The following is a 21,424-nucleotide window of genomic DNA, read 5'->3' as shown; positions in this document are numbered from 1 at the left end:
TGGAACACCCGATTTTTTCTTATACGTCGCAACTGTGCATGTGCCGTAGAGTCTTGAACATTTTTCACGATGTAAAGAAACGAGGAGCGACTAGCCTGCAACGCAGACTATATATTGGGGTATCGGTTTCGGTTGATTTGCCTAAATTTACCCCTAAATGCCTGTAATTTTGCCACGATTTAATGCAAATTATAATATAAGTATGATATAACGAGCAATTTGATTGGCTACCGCGCGTGCATTGTGAGGCCATAATGCACGCTTCTGGCTTTTGAAGTTTTTGTTGCTAAGCAACATCCTAAATAACATGTAAGGAGAATTTCATTATTGATCAAATAAACATATTTTGTTGTTGCCCTATAATTTCTTCTTATATTATAAAAGAATTAAAAAACGAGTCGCGTGCCTTTATGGTGTAATAATGCACGATGGGGGAATGTTGGGAGAATACGACATAAGCAAAGTCATAAGCATCGTTCTGCAACCAGGTTTTAATCTCGAAATAATTTTAGACATCAGTTTTTTCCTTGTTTTAAGCCTTTAGGTCAACATTTTCGTTAAAATTTCTCACCTTTTCATCTGTCACTGACAAAAGCCGCCTTTTTTAAAAATCCGCTTAGGTGATTACAGGGTTTATTGTCGCGTACTAATCCGACGTCGTTCCACCAATTTTTTGGCCAGAATTTGCGATAATTATTTTTATATCTTACTAATTATAGTTAAGAGAAGAAAATGAAATGTTGAAAAAACAACTTCTGGATATGGAAAGGTCAAAGGGACGTGAATCCGCGAGGTAAGAGTAAACTTGCCTTTCGAAAAATACGAATTGACATAAATTGCATCAAAATACTGTTGTTATACACCCATTAAACGAGTGCTGTAACGACCAATGCGTGTTGGTATAGAGAAATTTGGTTAGATCTAACACCACGGACAGAACCTAATAGTTTGTCCAACCTATTCATGGCGATAAGGTGCCGTTAAGGCCTCGACGTCGATTAGTTGTATGCGATTATCATTCAGGGCTCGGTTGTACATATCAAGCCCGTTTAGCTTAAGGTGGCTCCCTACAGTTTTGATTGTGTAATGCGCAATTGTGTTCAAAAGACCATTATTTTACCATCTTACAAAGTATGATCACGAAACTTGGCCACATAACTGCTATGATATCGCAAATTACGAAATATCTAAAATTTCGTAAAATATCCTCGTTGCCGTGGTAACATAACGATTTTAAAAAGGGCCAATTTGCAGATTCTGAGATAATTTTTTGAAATTTTCTTCGGTAAAACTTTCTAATTTTTTCCACACAGTAATCTTATCCATAATTCTTTCTAATGTTAGCATTTAAAAAAAATCGTACGAGCACTTTTTTTTCAATCCTCAAGTACGATTTTCTTAAAACTTGCACATTTTACGCATTTCAAGATTACAGAAAACTGTGTAAAGTTTGAAAAGAATTTACCGAAGGAAAAACGAGAAAAATACATTTATTTTTATGTTTATGACGTCACAAAAATCAGGATTTCAATTTCCTCGCGCGACCAGTCGACATCCCGCGAAGGCCCGCGCGTGTTTATCAAATGTTTATCGGAAGTTGTTCGCGCAATTTTAAAAAACCCGCCTCGCGTGCAACATCAGCCACGCGTGTTGCGTGTACTATTTCGCGCGCTACAAAATTACCGTGATACAACCATAGAGTGTAAGGAGCCACCTTAAATGGTAGATAAGTCAAAATTAAATAACACTCTTACATCTCTTGAATGAGTCAACTTGAATATTATGCACTGAATGTGTAGTTGTAAACAGTATCTTTGTATTAAGATCAAAAACATTTAGTTCGTGTGTTGAATAAAACGGCAAACTTGCTTGATACAACGGCCCCTGACAAATGGAAACGAGTGCTGACGCCACAATCTTTTTTTGTTTCGTAAAATGCCGAATATAAAATTTGACGTTTGTACGTGTGTTTATACATTCACATTTAGTTACACATTTCGAGAACGCCTGTTCGGTGAGTCAAATGAGTCTATGAGCTGTGAGTCAATGAGTTATGAGTCAGCTAAATTTTTTTTTTATTTTCGTTAAATGGAATAAAATACTGAACAAAAGACAACGGGAGTGGCTTTTGGATTTTTCGAACTTATGGTTTACGAGTTTGCGTTGTTATTTTCATATTCAGTTCAGTTGGTTAGTACGTTACTGGTACGGTGTTGCAAACCACCCTTAAGATTTATATTATATTACAGATTTGTGAACTTTTCATTGTCTGTATGAACTTTATTTGCATTTGTCTGGTTAGAAGTATTCTTCAATAATCATCCAGTATTAATACAATAGTACTTCAAGGGTTCATATGTACATGCAAGGTAGGACAACGCAGTCACCGCAGTAAGTCGCTTTTGAACATTTGCGACTGATTCCGATATTTTTTGACAGTTTCCATGAACTTTTTGTGATCATTTGAATTGGTTTATATGAATATTTACAACTTTGATCTTGAATCCTGACGCGATAGCTGTGTTTAAAACCTGTCCAAACTTGTATATCATGCAGTTAATAAATTGAACGTTAGTGAAGACCTGCTTATCCCATGCATCACATTTTTATTTTGATCAGTAGATACAAACCCAAGCCGAAGGCGAGTGTTTTTATCTCTGATACAACATGGACGCGAATGTTGTATAGTGCTTATCAAACGAATAGATATATCTAACCTTCTTTAAGAGTTATGTTGGCCATAATGTAAAATGTAGCCGAGAAATTCGAAGGTAAATTTTATGCAAATCAGGTGAAATCTTTATCCGCAGTAACAAAACTGTGGTTAGGAAAATGCAGCAAAATTTTTTGACTCATAACTCATAACTCATTGACTCATTAGACTCATTTCAACATTAATCTCGCTTGATACAACCGGCCCCAGCACGGTTAATAAGGACGGAACAAGGCAACAGAAAATAAACAAAATTATTATTATCGTAATGATTACACATTACCCGAACCATGCATCACACGTATAGATTTTCCATATCCTAATTCACATTCAGACGGGTTTTTACGGCTATAAACTTTCCAGTCTAAGATGAGTATTCGGCTGTTCTTAATTCTTAATTTACTGTGACTTCACTTCATTAAAAATACAAAACATACGCACCGTAGCCATTAGCTTCACTTGGCCCGCATATAAGCAACTTATGTAAAGACAGTGCTTTAAAGCACTTCATATCTGCATGTGAGATGTTACAAGCTACGAGTAAGATTACAGTGTGTGAAGATTACAGTGTGTGAAGATTACAGTGTGTGAAGATTACAGTGTGTGAAGATTACAGTGTGTGAAGATTACAGTGTGTGAAGGTTACAGTGTGTGAAGATTACAGTGTGCGAAGTACAGTGTGCGAAGATTACAGTGTGTGAAGATTACAGTGTGTGAAAATTACAGTGTGTGAAGGTTACAGTGTGTGAAGGTTACAGTGTGCGAAGATTACAGTGTGTGAAAATTACAGTGTGTGAAGGTTACAGTGTGCGAAGATTACAGTGTGTGAAGATTACAGTGTGTGAAGATTACAGTGTGTGAAGATTACAGTGTGTGAAGGTTACAGTGTGCGAAGATTACAGTGTGTGAGATTTAAGAGAATAAATCATGAACACTACAGTGAACTCCCCAGTTTTAATTGTTATTTCATTTGAGATCCTACCAAAAGGTATTAAGTCTCGTCAAAGATCCTTCCAAAAAAGGATTAAGCAAAATAAAAAAGTGTAGGCTTTCACCACAAGAACTGGTGGTGTAGTGGTGAAGACGGTGATCTGTCAAGTATACAGTGAATGGTTCAAGCCCTGGACAAACCGGAAAAGAACAACAAGGTAATAAGGTGAGAATTTGTGAGTTATTACAAAATATAATGCGGCGGCTATCAACAATGTTATAATGTCAACGCCATTATAACTGAAATGAATACAAAAGAAGCTTCGATTCAAGTGTCATTTTCTTCTCGGCGTATCCCGAAAAATATTTTCATTTTCACAATATTTTGAGATTATACAGTAAACATACTTTGTGGATGCTTTTCAGGTTCGCAAAACATTTTAAATGCTAAAAATTTTAGTGCTGTTGCATGAAGATTTAACTGAGGTTTTGAGCATATATTACGCAACATAGAAAAAGATCTCCTCTGAATTGTTTTGGGATGTCTCATCCCATTAGGCATGTTTTCCACTAGGCGGAATTTTGCGTGTGGGGCCAAATTTTTCGTTGTCTGCGCGCTTACATGCAGAGCTAATGTCAGAAAAATGCCTTGTGGAAACATGCCTTATAACCCCTCGGTCACCACGCCCCTACTTAACACAGCTTTGTCTTTTTGGATGCGCTCAAAGACCACTCATCATTGTTGATTAAAAACTAATAATAGTAAAATAATAATAGCAACAACAATTAGCCATGCACATCTATACATCAATATTATTATTAGATACCCATGCAATCCTATAAAATACGTAGGATTTTCATTACAATTTCAAAGATATATAGGGCCACGCAGAGTACTTCTGAATTCTGGCATCTGGACTATGAATTTTTCTTCGATCCTGTTCGAAACCATTCCTTGCACACGCGTGATGACATCGACCAAATGTCTAGGATTCCGATTTCCTCTTTCTTCACTCCCATATTCTTCAGAAAGAGCCTTGGTTAATTCATCAATATACCACGAACCATGTTCGGGATGTCTGTAAGCCACGTGACCAGAGGAAGTTGAGAATGCTATCAGGTGGTCGGCTTGGGGCGGAAGATAACCAGAGCTGCTTTGTTTATTTGGATGGTATGGAAGTCCTACCGCCGGACTAAATGGCTTGCACGAAGTTGAAAAAAAAAGAGAAGCTTCTATGCTTTCAATGCTTCTCGCTATTTGACCATACTCTGTAAGATTAAAAAAATACTTGAAGGTTTCCGTCTTCAAATGGCTGACGAAAACAGCTTCGACCAATCAGAAGTATTATCATTAAGTATTTTTTTAATAACAACAACGGGGTAGAGTTCCAAGTTTGATTTTAAAGAGCGAATCTCCGTTCTCGAAACTCGGGCTTCCGCCAATCAGAACACAATTAAATATACAAATGTTACTTTATTTTACCTGTGAAGGTTTTTGATTCTTTGACTCCTATACTAACTTTCTTCCCTCGGCATGTTTGAAAGATGAATATTTTTGGCTTATCGACCAGTGAACGATTATATCTCCTAAATGGTGACAGTAGTTCATCAACAGCCACATATTGACCGTCAACGCCCATGATTCTATCGCAGCGCGCATCATCAGAACTATCATCGCTCACACCACCAGAACCGTGGGATAATACAACTATGATGATACAGTCGAATGTGTCCCAGTTTTGGCCTGCCAGTTCACTGAATCTTTTTTTCATAGCATCACATGAAAGATTATTGTGAGGCTCACCAACAAAGAAACCAAGCGTTTCAAAACAAGTCGTAAGTTTTCCAACGTCTGCACCACTTCCTCGCCGATAATTGAAATCTTCATCGCCAGCATAATTATCTGAATGGCAAAAGACGTGTTTAAAGCCTGTTCACACGTTCCAAATTTTATGCATAGAATCACTTACTGAACGTATTGCTAGCGGGAATATGACTGTCGTCGTACGGGAATAGCAATGACGAAAAGAGAAACAAATAACTTTTCAAAATAATGCATAATATATCCTACTAACACAGATCCTTCTCTCCCTTGTGGTTATAAATTGATGAAATTTCTTCGCTTTGAGTTTGGAAACCCTGATTGCTAGTTCTAAATTTTCATTAATATCCAATAAAATTGCGGCTAAAATCGCACTATCAAGAGGTTTTAATGTAATCTTTATACATACTTATAATAGAAACACGGCCTCTTCTTTTCATAGGATAAAAATTCACAGGACCACCGTCTACGTTATCAGAAAATTTGAATCTCTTTCCAGTCGAGTTAAAACTGCGGTGACCGTCCACTACGTCTTTGGCTTCATTCTTCCTTTTCTTTTTGCAAGGATTCCTTTCTTGTTTCGCTGCCTTTGGTTTAGTCTCTTTGGACTTGTTTTGACCTCTGCGTGGTCGTAATGTTGGAGGCATCCTGAAGAATTAAGAGGACTTATGCACTGGTCCAGGTCATCTCTCTTCTCTTAAATTAACATTAAACTTTATCCTTCCTATAATAGTATTACTGAGCAGGTTATTCTGAGCAAAAAAATGAATGTGCAGTATCCATAGTTACAAACACGAGTCAAATGCCTTTAAAATCAACCAGGAATTTTTTATTTAGTTTTAGTTGCTTCTTGATTTACCTTGCACGAAAGTAAGGCAAATGATGAAATGGTCAAATATACTGGAATATGGTATACTCGACTATAGTATTCTTTTCTATGCTTTATTTACTATGCTTTTTCAAAACCCTTCTCTCTCTCACTTCCCTCGACTTCCATGTCCTTTCCCACACGTGACCGTTACGAACACTACATCGACCATGGTCGAATATACTGCAATATGGTATACGCGACCATGGACGAATATACTGGAATATGGTATACGCGACCATGATCAAATGGTATGACCGATGTGTATGTATTAAATGAAATATGATACAAATTGATACACCAATGTTGAATCTACCATATTCCGGTATATTCGATCATGGAAAGATTGAACCAAACCATAGTCACGTATATTAGACCATCACTATCTTTTTATCGTGTCTTAATTTAGACTAGTCTTAATTTACGCAAATTTCGCAATATTGCACTGATGAAGGCCCGGGTTAACGGACCCAAATCTAATTTATTAATTTTTTTGAGATTGTAAAGTTTTGACTGATGCAATCGCATGAGTCGAAGCAGTCTGGATCTGCCCCCGACGTTGCACGTTCAAACAAGATCCTGTACAATTAAATCATTATTATTATGATTGCTTACGTTACTCTAAAATTTGGAACCGGGGTTTTCCCCAGGATTTTCCCTTACAACTAGCTGTTTGAAGTCCATAAATAGTCGATAGCAATTGATGCATAGTTTTTCTCTCTCAAATGAAATGTATTCTTCTATATTATTCATTTTTGTATGTATATATACTACCAAAGTTATTTATTAAAAAAATTAGCGAATATATAATAAAATTGAACCAATGCAATCATGAAAATATGAATGATGATAGGTCCCAGACTTCTGACACCCTCTTCAAATCCAATCAAAACTTTTAATGCTTAATGTCTTTATTGGCGATCAACAGCAAATCAGGCAGAACTCAAAGCATAGCGTGTTTTTATTAATATACAATTACTGAATTAGGTTTGAAGGTTTTGCTTACTAAGCGATGTTTCAAATTTTTTCGTTTTTATATATTTTTAAAAGTTATTGTTCCTTAAACCTTTGGCATATAGCTATAGAAACCATGGTTTAAAAAATTTTTGGAAGTGTGGAATATACCTTTGTTGCACTCATGCAAAACTCTTAATGGATGTCTTTTTTGGCGACCAATACCAAATTCGCCAGAACTCAAAGGCAGATGTGTTCTTAATATACAATCAAGTTTGAAGGTTTTGCTGATTGAGCGATCTTTCAAATTATTTTTTCTTTTTATTTATTTTTAAAAGTGATTGTTCCTTAAACGTTTTTGCATATATTAGATACTGTACCATGGCTTAATATGATTTTTCGAACACAACTGTAAAATATATACCTTTGTTGCACACATTTAGGCAAAGATAGGAAAATGAAAGTTCAAAGGTTGGCGTACACACAATACATGAATACAAAAATTATATACAAACTAATTGTATCTAAATATTCACAATTTTTTCACCTGTGTGTTTGTTACCGTCGTCTGTGTCAATCAACTTGTGTAGGAAAGAATCTCCCAGTATTGTATCTATCATCAATCTCAATAAAAACCTTGCTTTCTGTTCCTGATGGCGAGCAACTCTGGTTTGATTTCAGACGGTCGAATGTATTTATACACAATAGTTAGTTCCGCTTCCTGTCGTGATGATAAATCACTTACGGTGAATAATAAAAAGACGCTATCTGATACCTTTATTAACTAGGGGGTTATGGGGACTTCAAATAGATAATGACTATGATTGGACACCCGCATTATTCCGGAATTTCTTTTAGAATAATAGGGGACTTTTTTGCAACGGAGAATAATAGTATAAAAATGGGAATTATGAAAATAATAGACATTTACAGGCTATTTTTCCAACGTTCGGTCAGTCTTTTGATGAGCAGCATCAATATTAAACTGATGAAGGCCCGGGTTAACGGACTTAAATTTAATTTACTTAATTTTATTGAGTTTATAAAATTTTGACTGATGCAATCGCATGAGTCGAAGCAGCTGGATCTTCCCCCGACGTTGGTGTCATTCATGGTCACTTGTGTGCACGTTCAGACAAGATCCTGTACCATTAAATCATTATTATTATGATTGCTTACGTTACTCTAAAATTTGGAATCGGGGTTTTCCCAAGATTTTCCCTTACAACTTGCTGTTTGAAGTCCATGAATAGTCGATAGCAATTGATACATAGTTTTTCTCTCTCAAATGAAATTTATTCTTCTATATTATTCATTTTTGTATGTATATACTACCAAAGTTATTTATTAAAAAAATTAGCGAAAATATAATAAAATTGAACCAATGCATGTCGATTCATAATACAGCATAGAACCATGAAAATATGAAATGATGTAGGCCCCAAACTTCTGACACCCTCTTCAGATTCAATCAAACTCTTAATGCTTAATGTCTTTATTGGCGATCAATAGCAAATTAGGCAGAACTCAAAGCCTGACGTGTTTTTACTATACAATTAGGTTTGAAGGTTTTGCTTACTAAGCGATGTTTCAAATTTTTTCCTTTTTATATATTTTTAAAATTGATTGTTCCTTAAACCTTTAGCATATTTAGCCAGAGATATAAGAATAAAAGTTAAAAGTTTGGTGTACACAAAATACATAAATACAAAAATTATACAAACAGATTGCATTTAAACATTCACAAAATTTTCACCTGATTGTTTGTTACCGTCGTCTGTGTCAATCAACTTGTGCAGGAAAGAATCTCCCATTATTGTATTTATCATCAATCTTATACTAAAAGCCCTCCTTTCCGTTCCTGATAGCGAGCAATTCTAGTTCAATTTGAGACGGTCGAATAAATTTATACACAATAGTTAGTTCCGCTTCTTGTCGCCATCTGATACCTTTATCAACTATGTGGTTTTTTAGACTTTATATAAGTGATGACTTTGTCATCATGATTTAAGTCCATTTATTAATTTCAGTGTAATTGCAGTTTATATTAATTTAGTTTAATGCCTCGTCATTCCTTTGAGAAGGTTGACTCTTGGTAGCCTCCATTCTTTCGTGCGAGGGATTCACGTTGAAATGAATATAAATTGTTATATATACATATTACCAGGAATCGACATTATGCCCAAACTCTCTGTCTTCTTCGTAAAATAGGTTATCAGTTATAGCATTTAACTTTTTTACCTTTTAGACACCTTTTGCCAAACAAATCAGAGTCTTGAGTTACAATTCAAATCTAAAATTCCCTGAAAAAACATAAACTATAGGAATCGGTATTTCCCCGTATTCGACTCTGGCGGAATTGCATTTCTAAGAGTGGCGTTTCCCCACAATCTGGTTTTCGTTCCTGGTATTAGCTTATTTATTAATTTATTTCAAAATAATATAACAGCATAACTATGCATAATTTTATGATAATCCTGTGCGATCACAGTACCCTGTAGCAATTTACGAAATTTTTAATGTAAGCGTTTTCCTGTAATTTTCCTGAAATTAGGGTACCACCAAGATATCACGAGACAGAATGGAAATGAACAGACCTTTCTTGACAATTAAATCAATTAGCACTCTGCTTAGATATATTCCTTAATGCTGCCTAGCACACTATGCTTATCGTAACATGAAGTTTCACAATAATTCTCTCGACGTTATGTATTCGCCAAGGTTTGAAGGGGGGTGTAACAATATATTTTTCTATTGGGCGCATGTTTATTCCTAATTTGGCATGTGGTATTGATGTGCGATTTACGATGAACGGTGTAGTTTTTATTCAAGATGTAAGCCTTTATGAGTTTATTGCGCTCTACACGCCTAAAAACGCTCAGGTTGATGCAAGTTGATATAAACAGGATGGAGCAATGTTGTGCTGCCCACATTGTTCAGAGTTGTTATCAACATTGAACAATATTGTTACACCCGATTCAGTTTCAACATTCCTAAATTCTGGCTTTGTAGTCTTAAGATAAGGCGTTGATTTTTATCTGTAGAAAATTCACCTACAGTTAATATGTGTGACGTTGGTGTCATTCATGGTCACATTTGTGCACGTTCGGACAAGATCCTCCACGATTAAATCCCAACTTATTATTTTGATTGTTTACCTCATTTTAAAACTTGGAATCGGGATTTTCCCCAGGATTACCTACCACTGGCTGTTTGAAGTCCACATAATTATGGTCGATTGCAATTGATACATAGTTTTTCTCCTTCAAATGACATTCATTCTTCTATATTATTCATTTTTGTATATATACACTACCAAAGTTTTCACAGACTCATGCAATTTATTAAAAAAATAGCGAAAATATGATAAAATTTAACCAATGCATGTTTATGTCGATTGAGCATAGAAATACAGCATAGAAATATGAAAATATGAAATGATATAGGTTCCAGACTTCTGACACCCTCCTCAGATTGACTCATGCAAAACTCGTAATGAATGTCTTTTTTGGCGACCAATACCAAATTAGCCAGAACTCAAAGCCTGACGTGTTCTTAATATACAATCAGGTTTGAAGGTTTTGCTGATTGAGCGATCTTTCAAATCATTTTTTGTTTTTATTCATTTTTAAAAGTGATTGTTCCTTAAACGTTTTTGCATATATTAGATACCATGGTTTAATATGATTTTTCGAACACAACTGTAAAATATATACCTTTGTTGCACACATTTAGGCAAAGATAGGAAAATGAAAGTTCAAAGGTTGGCGTACACACAATACATGAATGCAAAAATTATATACAAACTAATTGTATCTAAATATTCACATTTTTTTCACCTGTGTGTTTGTTACCGTCGTCTGTGTCAATCAACTTGTGTAGGACAGAATCTCCCAGTATTGTATTTATCATCAATCTCAATAAAAACCTTGCTTTCTGTTCCTGATGGCGAGCAATTCTGGTTTGATTTCAGGCGGTCGAATGTATTTATACACAATAGTTAGTTCCGCTTCCTGTCGTTATGATAAATCACTGAAGCGTAATGTACATACGCATGTAAATTCCAGTTAATGAGGCAATGCTTTGAGGAATTGTTCTGTACATAAAACGGCATTAACGTTCTAACGGATCCTAAGGCTCACATCAGTACGATAGCACACCAGCTCTTACACTATATTTTTGCCCGCTGCCGATCGGTAGGGATGGAGACGGTATCCGAGCGAAACGGTCGGGCTAGGGGTGAAACGGTGTTTCTTTTGAGTTTGCTGTTTTCGGCGCAGATAATAACTCAACGAACCATGCTATTTTAACGGTACCTCCTCCATCCCGTGATCAACTGTCACACGTGAGTCACTGAAGTGAAACCGTGGAATAAACGATACGAACATCAAAGTACACACACACACAAAAAAAAATACCTGTAAATGTGGCGATCATTAATGAATTTACCTTTACCCCAAACACCAATTCCACGACCAAAACGGGTGTGAAAAGAACTGTGCTTAATCCTGCAAAACAAAGTAACAAAAAAAAACAAACCCCAGCGAGATTAATAAGACGCTTCTCCCGTAGAGTTCACAACATCGCGTGAAGTCGTTAGGGAAAGGGGCGGGATGGGTCACGCAAGCAACTAACAACTCGATCAGGCAAACTGGGCTCATATTTGTACTCACCGGAGGGGGCAAGTAGCCGACCGGACAAGCGTCCTAGGACCCGCGACACTACGATACGAAGACCCGTATAACATTAACTTCCTTTATTATTTAATAATAAATACATTTAACGTTCTAACGGATCCTAAGGCTCACATCAGTACGATAGCACACCAGCTCTTACACTATATTTTTGCCCGCTGCCGATCGGTAGGGATGGAGACGGTATCCGAGCGAAACGGTCGGGCTAGGGGTGAAACGGTGTTTCTTTTGAGTTTGCTGTTTTCGGCGCAGATAATAACTCAACGAACCATGCTATTTTAACGGTACCTCCTCCAAGTATGTCTCCAAGCCAGATGAGGGGTTGGAGTTAGGTTACCGTTAACCTTCTCCACCAGTCTCCAACCCTACAGCAGCGGGGCAACGTTGAAAAATGACTGCAGCGATGTGCGAACGTAGCGAAGGTAAGCTTGGCTAGTCCAACGTCCAAGAGCTTGAATTAGATGATCCGGAATCCCAGCCGCAGCGGCGGAAGTAGCAGCCCCAATGCGAAAGCTGTGAGATGAGTAGTTCCCCAATTACGCCGGCTCGCCTCAAGATTTTGCGAAGGAAAAAATTGACTTGTTGAGCAGTTAAGGGGAAGCCATCCGACCACAGGAATAAAGGACCAGGGCCGCTGCCACGCATATCGAGGTACGCCTGAAGCGCGAAGACAGGGCAGAGATGATTGCTTGAAGACCCGATGTACAGGACCTGTCCGACGCCAAGAGGATCAGTCTTAGAAAGCCAGAAAGCACGCAGACCAAAACATAACTGCATCGTAGACGCCAAGATCACCAACCGTCGACGAATGAATAACATCCAATAGATCGCGGGTTATGGGGCAGCGTAACGAGGAAACGCCAGACCGATAACGACGGATGCCCTGAAGCAGACGACGAAACCGTGGTTTCTCTTTCGTGGGATCCGGGAAGCCAAGGTCAATATGATAGGAACGGACAGCAGCTAGGTAAACATTAAAGGAAAAAACTCCGTATTGAGCCGAATAGGGTGGGTAGGTGAACGAAAAGCGCAGAGCAAATTAATCATACGCCGAGGAACAACTTTCGTAACGTGGTGAAGCGAGCCGATAAAGGATTCTAACTCTCGACGAGTGCACCAAGACTTACGATTCCATTTTTTAAGAAGCTCTACGATGGCCACAAATTTTAGCGGATGGCAACCGAGCAGACTGGGTGAGAGAATTTAGTTCCACACCTAAAAAGACTAACGTAGTAGTAGGACCCTCGCACTTTGACGGATGGAGAGGCAAACCCAAACGGAGGAATAAGCACCTGGCGATGGCTACATTACTAGCGCACTCGGTGGAGTTGCCGGGGCCAAGGGTCAGGAAATCGTCGAGGTAGCGAAGGAGAAAACGAACGCGATAATTAGCTTTAAGAATCCATTCCACCATTTCGGCGACGGAGTTGAAGATAAATGAGGCGGAACGCAGACCAAACGGAAGAGCCAAATCGACGAAATATGACTCAGGCCACCACATGCCAAATAAGAAACGTTCGTCAGGTCTGAGAGCGATGTTACGGTACGCACATTCTACGTCAAATTTGGCCATAAGAGCACCCGGACCAAGCTGTACAAACGAGCAATGGCATGATCGACGGAGATGTAAGTCAACGAGAAAGGATCCTTGGGGATGCCGTCATTAACGCTATGGCCTTCGGGTGACGACAAATCCTGAATGAGACGCCGTTTACCAGGCTGGCCTTTCTTTGGAATGACCCAAAACGGGCTGCACTGTAGATTAGGAAACGGTGGCGAGGCAAAAGGACCCACGACACGACCATGCGAAATTTCATTTGCCAAATATTTGTCGATAACATCGGGATGTTGCAAGGCCGATTTCATGTTTCGGTGCGATGGTCGTAAAGAGACTAGTGAAGGATCAAAACCCGACGGAAAGCCGTGAGCTATACCATCAACACGTAGCGAACCATAGCTTGATTGGGATGGTTGATTAATTCCCGATGAAACTCGACGTATTAAAGCGGCGAAACGCGGGAGACCAACGGAAACAGGATGCGGGACTCCGGCAACGGTGGATCTACAGCACGAACGAAAGCACCTACAACGGAGCAGAAAAATAGCAAGAACAGCGAGCGGAAACGAACGGAGCGACCGGTGCGAACGGTACGAACGGTGCGACCAGTGCGATCGGTACGAACGGTGCGACCAGTGCGATCGGTGCGAACGGTACGAACGGAGCGACCAGTGCGAACGGTACGAACGGTGCGACCAATGCGATCGGTACGAACGGTGCGACCAGTGCGATCGGTGCGAACGGTACGAACGGAGCGACCAGTGCGAACGGTACGAACGGTGCAACCAGTGCGATCGATGCGACCGGTACGAACGGTACGAACGGTACGAACGGTGCGAACGGTGCGATCGGTGCGACCAGTACGAACGGTGCGACCAGTGCGATCGGTGCGAACGGTACGAACGGAGCGACGAGTGCGAACGGTACGAACGGTGCGACCAGTGCGATCGGTGCGAACGGTGCGAACGGTACGAACAGTGCGCAACTAAATCACAAGTGAAGCTAGATAACTATTTTAATCAGCAAATTCATAACCGAACACGAATTACAACAAAAAAAAACTAAAATAGCGCACAGAACAATGTTAACGTCCGGAACAACGGGAACAAACGAACCGACCACTACGTATTAACTAACGACGCGAGGTGTCTGATGATAGACGCTACTTCGCGGGTTGCGAGCGAGATGGTGAACGAGGACAACGTGTAGACTGGTGGGCAACGCTACGACGATGGATTGCAGGACAACCCGGAAAATCACAGGCATGACGGAACCGACACCGGAGGAATTGCGATGAGCACCGACCAGCGTTCCAAGAGTGACAAATAATGGACGACGACGGGGTACCGGACGCTTCAAGGGAGCTGGAGGACGAGGAAAACGAAGTAGATACCCGCGAAGCAGGAGTAGAAGAAAACTCCCGGCGCCGAATATATGAAAATTATACAGCTCCGGGTGGAGTTGTAACCAATCGGTGAGGCGGAGAGCAGCTGCATGGCGACGAAAAGCGCGATCGTACGCGATCCACGCCGAGCCAAGATGCTTCTGAGCGGAACGCAAAATAAGTAGCTGGTAGCGAAGCAAATCCGGGGAGCGAGACGGCCAAAAATTCGTCATCACGAGGATATAAACAGAAAAGGCTGGGAGCCAAGTCATAATATCTGTAATTTCCTTAGGGCGCTTTGACGGTCGCAAAACTAGTTCGTTATCCCCGATGGTAAACGAAGGAGCGTCATGAACTGAAGTTTCTTCGATAAGAGAGGCCAACTCGACCAACTTGCCGTTGAAAATTGATGCCATAAGCTTTGGGGATACCGGAGGAAACCAGGCCCGACCACGAAGGGAGAAAAAGCCGATACGGTAAGCGTAGAGAAGCGAGGGGGCGAGGCAATACCACCAGAGGCTAAAAAACACCCGGCGAAACAAACCCCATCCCGGGGCCCGGGGACGTAGACGAAGAAAACAAATATGGCGTACCTGAAGGGACAGGATTTTGAATCCGATACAACGGCTGCTGCAGCGTCTGTTGAGGCGGTTGCCAATGTCCAGCTACGGCACGATCTTGTTGTTGGGTAACCGTAGGCGTCGCTGATTGAAGTAACACGGGTTGTGGTGGCTGCTGAGCGAAAAATGGTGTCAAACTTGGATGACTCGATGGCCAAGTAGAAGCAACACTGACGATTTGTTGATTTGCAATAGCCGGCGATGGAACACGAGTTGGGAATAACGGTGAAGCAATATGCTGGTGTAAACTTGGCTGAAATTGCCGAGATGGCGACGAGCGAACGGCAAGGGGAGCCGTAGCGATCAACTGCGATGCCACTGTTGAAGTTGTAACAGCAGACACGACTGGTGAGCTAGTTGGCGTTAAACTCAAAGCAACTCCTTGAAGAGACATATTTTCCTGAGCCATTATAGCGAAATAATTTTGTTGGACAAGGTTGTGACGGCATCGATTCACGCAAGCAACTAACAACTCGATCAGGCAAACTGGGCTCATATTTGTACTCACCGGAGGGGGCAAGTAGCCGACCGGACAAGCGTCCTAGGACCCGCGACACTACGATACGAAGACCCGTATAACATTAACTTCCTTTATTATTTAATAATAAATACATATAAAGTAATAGGGTATACAGCATGTGGGTTCAAAGTTCACTCACACTGCACCCGGGAGATCAAAGGTCGTAAGAGCATCATTTATCGCGCACGTGAAAGAGAATGAAAAGTTTGGGTTAGCTGGAAAACGCGGACACGGACACGCGGACACGGACACACGGACACGGACACCCGGACATGGAAAACGCGGACATGGAAAACGCGGACATGGAAAACACGGACATGGAAAACGCGGACATGGAAAAGACGGACATGGAAAACACGGACATGGAAAACGCTGACATGGAAAACACGGACATGGAAAACATTTACTATTTTAGATAAACTAGTAAATGAGAGTTTTAAAGCGGAGATATACCATTGTAACAATGTTAAGATTTGTTGTTATTTAATGTATTTCTTCATTACTGCAATGCCATGTTGTAAATGTTGCTTTGTTTTTATCCCTTAATATATTGCAGATACCAAAAATGGTGCATTTATCCAAAATAAGTAAAAGCCCTACATGAACATTTTTTATTGCGTATTTTGAAATTCCCATGCCGACGAAATCGGTCTAAATTTGTAGTTTCAAAACATTTCGAGTGAAAAACTTATATCATGTTAAAATGATATGTTTGGGAATTTCAAAATACGCAATAAAAAATGTTCATGTAGGGCTTTTACTTATTTTGGATAAATGCACCATTTTTGGTATCTGCAATATATGAAGGGATAAAAACAAAGCAACATTTACAACATGGCATTGCAGTAATGAAGAAATACATTAAATAACAACAAATCATAACATTGTCACAATGGTATATCTCCGCTTTAAAACTCTCATTTACTAGTTTATTTAAAATAGTAAATGTTTTCCATGTCCGTGTTTTCCATGTCCGCGTTTTCCATGTCCGTGTTTTCCATGTCCGTGTTTTCCATGTCCGTGTTTTCCATGTCCGCGTTTTCCATGTCCGCGTTTTCCATGTCTGCGTTTTCCATGTCCGCGTTTTCCATGTCCGCGTTTTCCATGTCCGCGTTTTCCATGTCCGGGTGTCCGTGTGTCCGTGTCCGCGTGTCCGTGTCCACGTTTTCCAGCTAACCAAAAGTTTGGGACAAAAAACCAATCAGATCGCCGCGCTATCGCCTCGAACAAATCCAACCAATCACGGGCATTATTAGGGGTTAGAATAATAGACACGCGCAAATCTATCACTCTATGCTATAAACGTCGAGACCAAACACTACGAACTCGGAAAGGAGCAAGATAAAGAAAGGGGAAATAAAATCTACATATTTCGCGATGCCTCCCGTTCGCCGTAGCAAGGGAAGAATCTCCGCCAACGGGGAAACCTCTATCGAGCTCGAGTGACCACGTCGGATGTGCGCGGATAAGGGTTACCTACTCGCGGTCGCCGTAACGCCTTGATCGCCCGTCTAGAACATCATGCCACAGCGTCAAGTCCCGTCTCCGAGACAAATACTGTATCTTCAGTTGCCACTACAAGTTTGCCCTCGACGTCTACGACTTCAAATTCACCAAACAATGATATCGTCCCTACAACTGTGGTCTCGTCTAGCTCGACAGAGACCCCGCCACTCTGGAGTCTGGAGCGAAGCGTCGGCAATATATGTGGTGTATATTGACTTAGAATGGCTATAAAGTCGACGTCGGGTAAGTGAGAGATACTTAATCTGATTCTTTGCATGAAGATAAACTGTAAACTTCGAATAACATCTACCGTTATAAGTGCGATTTAAAAATAAGGTGTAATCGGTTTCATTATGGCGCCGGAAGCAGAGACAACTCCCTGTCCAATTCCTGCGATAGTATTGACTCTCTGAACCAGGACATCCAGCATTACATGTACAACATTCATGCCGATTCAACAGAGATATTAATGGTCCTCTGAACACATAGCTTAATTAGCTTTTTTTTTAACTAATATGAAGACTGTTTATACATAAATTATATAAAAATATATAAAGTGGGAAAATGTTTGAAAAAACAAAACGTATATGAGCTCAGACTTGCCAAAGTTCTTCTAATTTTAGAAACTCGCTCAAAGTTATTTGTTTACAAAAAAGTTTCTCAAAGTTCAAAAAGTTTTATCAAGCATCAAGGCTTCCAAGGAAAATTTGCTGTGCCTACTAGTTACAAATATCTGTTGAGATATTGTATTTCTGTTTCGTACTTTTCTTCGGTTTGCAATAAACATAAGGCACGCTGATGAATGATTTCTCTCTGCGAGGGCATTTCTGCTGAAAAAGGGCTTATCTTGATTTTTTGCAAAGTGGGTGGGGGCACCATGCCCGAATGCCCCCTTCTACGGCGGCCCTTCAATTATTTGCCGGAATATTTCCCTGCCGTAAATATTCGCCGCTGCATGACACAAATCATATCTATTTGCTTTTTTTGCTAAACTTTGTTCGACATTCGGTTTTTGATGTATAAGGACTTCTGTCGCGCACACATGCACGTGTGCATATTGGTAACGTACAATGACCAATATTAAATACACGCTTTTTAGGTGGATGGTGTAGTACTCAAGAATACAACGACAATAGAAAACGTGCCAGATCACAACTTCCCATTCAAGAAACCTTTTGTTCGTCCGGACCGTGTTGTCTGAACTGTGGTTATTACCTAACATTTCCAGTCGCATATCAATATTCTATGCGAATCTCGGTGCGAATGGTAGGTCGTCCAAAATTAGGGGAAAAGGAAACCTGGAAGCGTTTAAATTGTGCAGACGTTCGAATAGTCCTTGCCCCTTGCAAAGGATATTTCGCCATAACATCCAATAAATTCGTCCAAGGCATAAAACTTAAGACAACATTTGGGAACTATTTCCCGATCAAATCGTCCAGTTCCAGGATAGAATACCTCGAGCATGTCAACCAGGCCGTATCAAAAATGGCGAATGCGCCAGAAAAATATATACCTGGTTTAGGCTCAGGCTGTGATCTCACATGTTATAATGTTGATCCGGGGAAGGAAGTGACAACATTCTCAGCTAATAATGTTGCCCAATTTATCCAATCCTTGCTCTTTCGCATTTATGAGCGGAAAGGCGGAAAATATGTTATGTCGGATCACTGGGAGAGGATTTTTGTCACAATGACATGGGATGGAGGAAAGCCTCAAGTTGACAACGTTCCGTTGGCTGGACTTTTTACCGTTGGAATAGGTTACCTCCGTGAAGTGAATAGCTTGATGGCGGGGATGCGTAAAAAGAGGTGTAGTACACGCGGTGAAGGCATGAATTTGTCTGAGGATGAAACTCTTGACTGGTTAGCCTAATTAAATTATGAGGTGCCATTTTGGACATCGGGGCGAATTGTTGTGAAGCGACCACCGGGATTTAGTTTTGCCGTCGTTTGCACTCGGATTAATACAAAGCAAATGGACATCGTGGCGTATAATCCGGTGCTGACCGGATATTTTAGTGCACAACTGAACCGATACGAGTCCCGCGCTTCCAATATGAAGCACAAAACATTACTTCGTGTCGAAAAAGAGTGGGGCCATGTTGTCGCTGTTAACCTTCTAGCAAATTTTCAAGGTGGCGCTGAAGAACTAGATATCATCATTGAAACAGAAAATGCCACAGCTCCTATCATATCTGGAACTGGGTTTGAGGATTATTTTGGTTACACGCACAACTTTAAGCGCCTCCAAAATACGTCTTCGATCTTGCATGGTGTTCCTTACATGTTCCGAAGTGGGCAGAGAAGATTTTATCACGTTTACCGTCATATGATCTTGGATCCGATAATATTCACAAAAGGTATTCGTATCTATATTGAAGGCTGTTCTAATCGTCTAAGACATCCAGTCAGGCGTCATTTCGAAAAAAATTCTCCATTCAACCAGACCATTTCAGATATGACCGTGTTTAGTGTGTGCATGTTTTAGGTAGGTACTAATTCCGCCCGGAGATTACAGGAATTACACCCGGAGACCCGGGAGAACATAGCGGAATCCAAAGTTGTCCAAATTCTATGTCATGGAATATGTCGTGGACACTGATCTATATTAAAATTCCTGGAGGAATTGCTCGTCATTTTATATTTTTGCGGACAAAAAGATGCCGGTGTTACAGCGGATAGTGTCCCCCCGCGGATAGTGTCCCCCCGGACACTATCCGCTAGCGGATAGTGTCCCCTTTAATTACTTTACCACGGATAGTGTCCCCCACGTGAAAGTCCAAAACAAAAGTTAATATTTGCTAGAAAATATATTTTATATAAAAAATTTGCTTAGTAATACATTTTAACTACACAACAACATACTTAACTATATAAAGGAACAAGAATAGCAATAATTTATCTTTACATTTAACTATGATACAATACTTGAAAGTTCGTCATGCATATAAATTGTTCAGGATGCAGGAGGCGTGCATTCAGGGCACAACCACTGTTCATTTTTGTTCATACTTTCCACATTGACGCAACCAAAGTGAAACCAATGGTCGCACAAATCACACAAAATCATGTCGTCGCTTACTTCTGTCGTCGCAACTGGTAACTCTTTATACAGTTGTTTTGCGGCTTTTCTTTGTGAGTCAAATCAAAATCAAATCAAAATCAAATCAAATTTTATTAATAAGGAAATAATTACAGTGTGTATTTAAATAATACTATCCGCTAATAGCAAAGCTAATCGGGGCGGATAGTGAAACGAAATTAGGTAAGATGTGCTCAGTGTTTAAATAAGAAATTAGAGTATTCCTTATCTATTTTACAAAGTGGCCCAATATACTGACAGCATAAAATATCATTATTATAAGGAAGCATTAATTTCCTGTTTATTTCCCTGAAAGCACTGTTTTCAAAGCTTACTCATATATTGAATTAATGTGGGTACATCAACATAGTCATCCTCAATCTCAAACATAGTTAAAAGACTTTTCTGAATTTTCAAATTGAAATTTTTTCTCCCCATCTCTCGGACATCAGTGGGAATACTATTCCAAATTTTTACCCCTGATTTTACAAAGGATGTGATGTGTTTGTTTTTTTTTTGTTTTTTTTTTTGTTTTTTTTTTGTTTTTTTTACAGCCATTGTGCCTGGGCATTCGTGAAATGCTTTTGTGTAATGTTGATTAATCCAGCCATTGTGCAGCTAATGAGCGCTTTTGTTTTTGAGGAATGCCTTGCAAGTCATTAGTCATGTTTATGTCGTATATTAAAGTTATGATATTTTGTAATAACATGTTTAAATTCGAAACACTAATAACACTAAAATTCGAAATACAAATTTAGAACTTTTTCAATCACG

General features: G+C 39.7%; 1 protein-coding gene across 2 annotated transcripts; it reads right to left on the bottom strand.

Moving 5' to 3' along the window:
- Nucleotides 1-4,293: 4,293 nt before the first annotated feature.
- On the bottom strand, nucleotides 4,294-9,648 carry LOC114516655 (caspase-7-like). Of its 2 annotated transcripts, XM_028536187.1 has the most exons (5): nucleotides 9,044-9,648; nucleotides 7,835-8,008; nucleotides 5,875-6,113; nucleotides 5,127-5,546; nucleotides 4,294-4,912 (listed from the first exon to the last, which is right to left on the bottom strand). In XM_028536187.1, exons 3-5 carry the CDS (start codon nucleotides 6,110-6,112, stop codon nucleotides 4,512-4,514), a joined length of 1,059 nt encoding a protein of 352 aa, XP_028391988.1. In that variant the 5' UTR covers nucleotide 6,113; nucleotides 7,835-8,008; nucleotides 9,044-9,648; the 3' UTR covers nucleotides 4,294-4,511. The 2 variants fall into 2 exon arrangements, with proteins under 2 accessions (XP_028391988.1, XP_028391987.1); XM_028536186.1 differs by lacking the exon at nucleotides 9,044-9,648 and having other exon boundaries at nucleotides 7,835-8,349.
- Between the last annotated feature and the right edge of the window lie 11,776 nt (nucleotides 9,649-21,424).

This window comes from Dendronephthya gigantea, unplaced genomic scaffold (assembly GCF_004324835.1).
Source record: "Dendronephthya gigantea isolate DGI-Jeju-01 unplaced genomic scaffold, DenGig_1.0 000006F, whole genome shotgun sequence".
Classification (NCBI taxonomy): Eukaryota; Metazoa; Cnidaria; class Anthozoa; order Malacalcyonacea; family Nephtheidae; genus Dendronephthya; species Dendronephthya gigantea.
Note: the sequence above shows the minus strand (reverse complement) of the source record. Positions and strands in the feature narration are given on the sequence as shown.

What these genes read in the sequence shown, in the direction of transcription:
- LOC114516655 (XM_028536187.1), bottom strand. Translation starts at nt 6,112, where the DNA reads ATGCCTCCAACATTACGACCACGCAGAGGTCAAAACAAGTCCAAAGAG. An exon ending in AGGCCGTGTTTCTATTATAA is followed by an intron (nt 5,547 to 5,874) that starts GTATGTATAAAG and finishes TTTGCCATTCAG; the next exon opens with ATAATTATGCTGGCGATGAA. An exon ending in AGAATCAAAAACCTTCACAG is followed by an intron (nt 4,913 to 5,126) that starts GTAAAATAAAGT and finishes TTAATCTTACAG; the next exon opens with AGTATGGTCAAATAGCGAGA.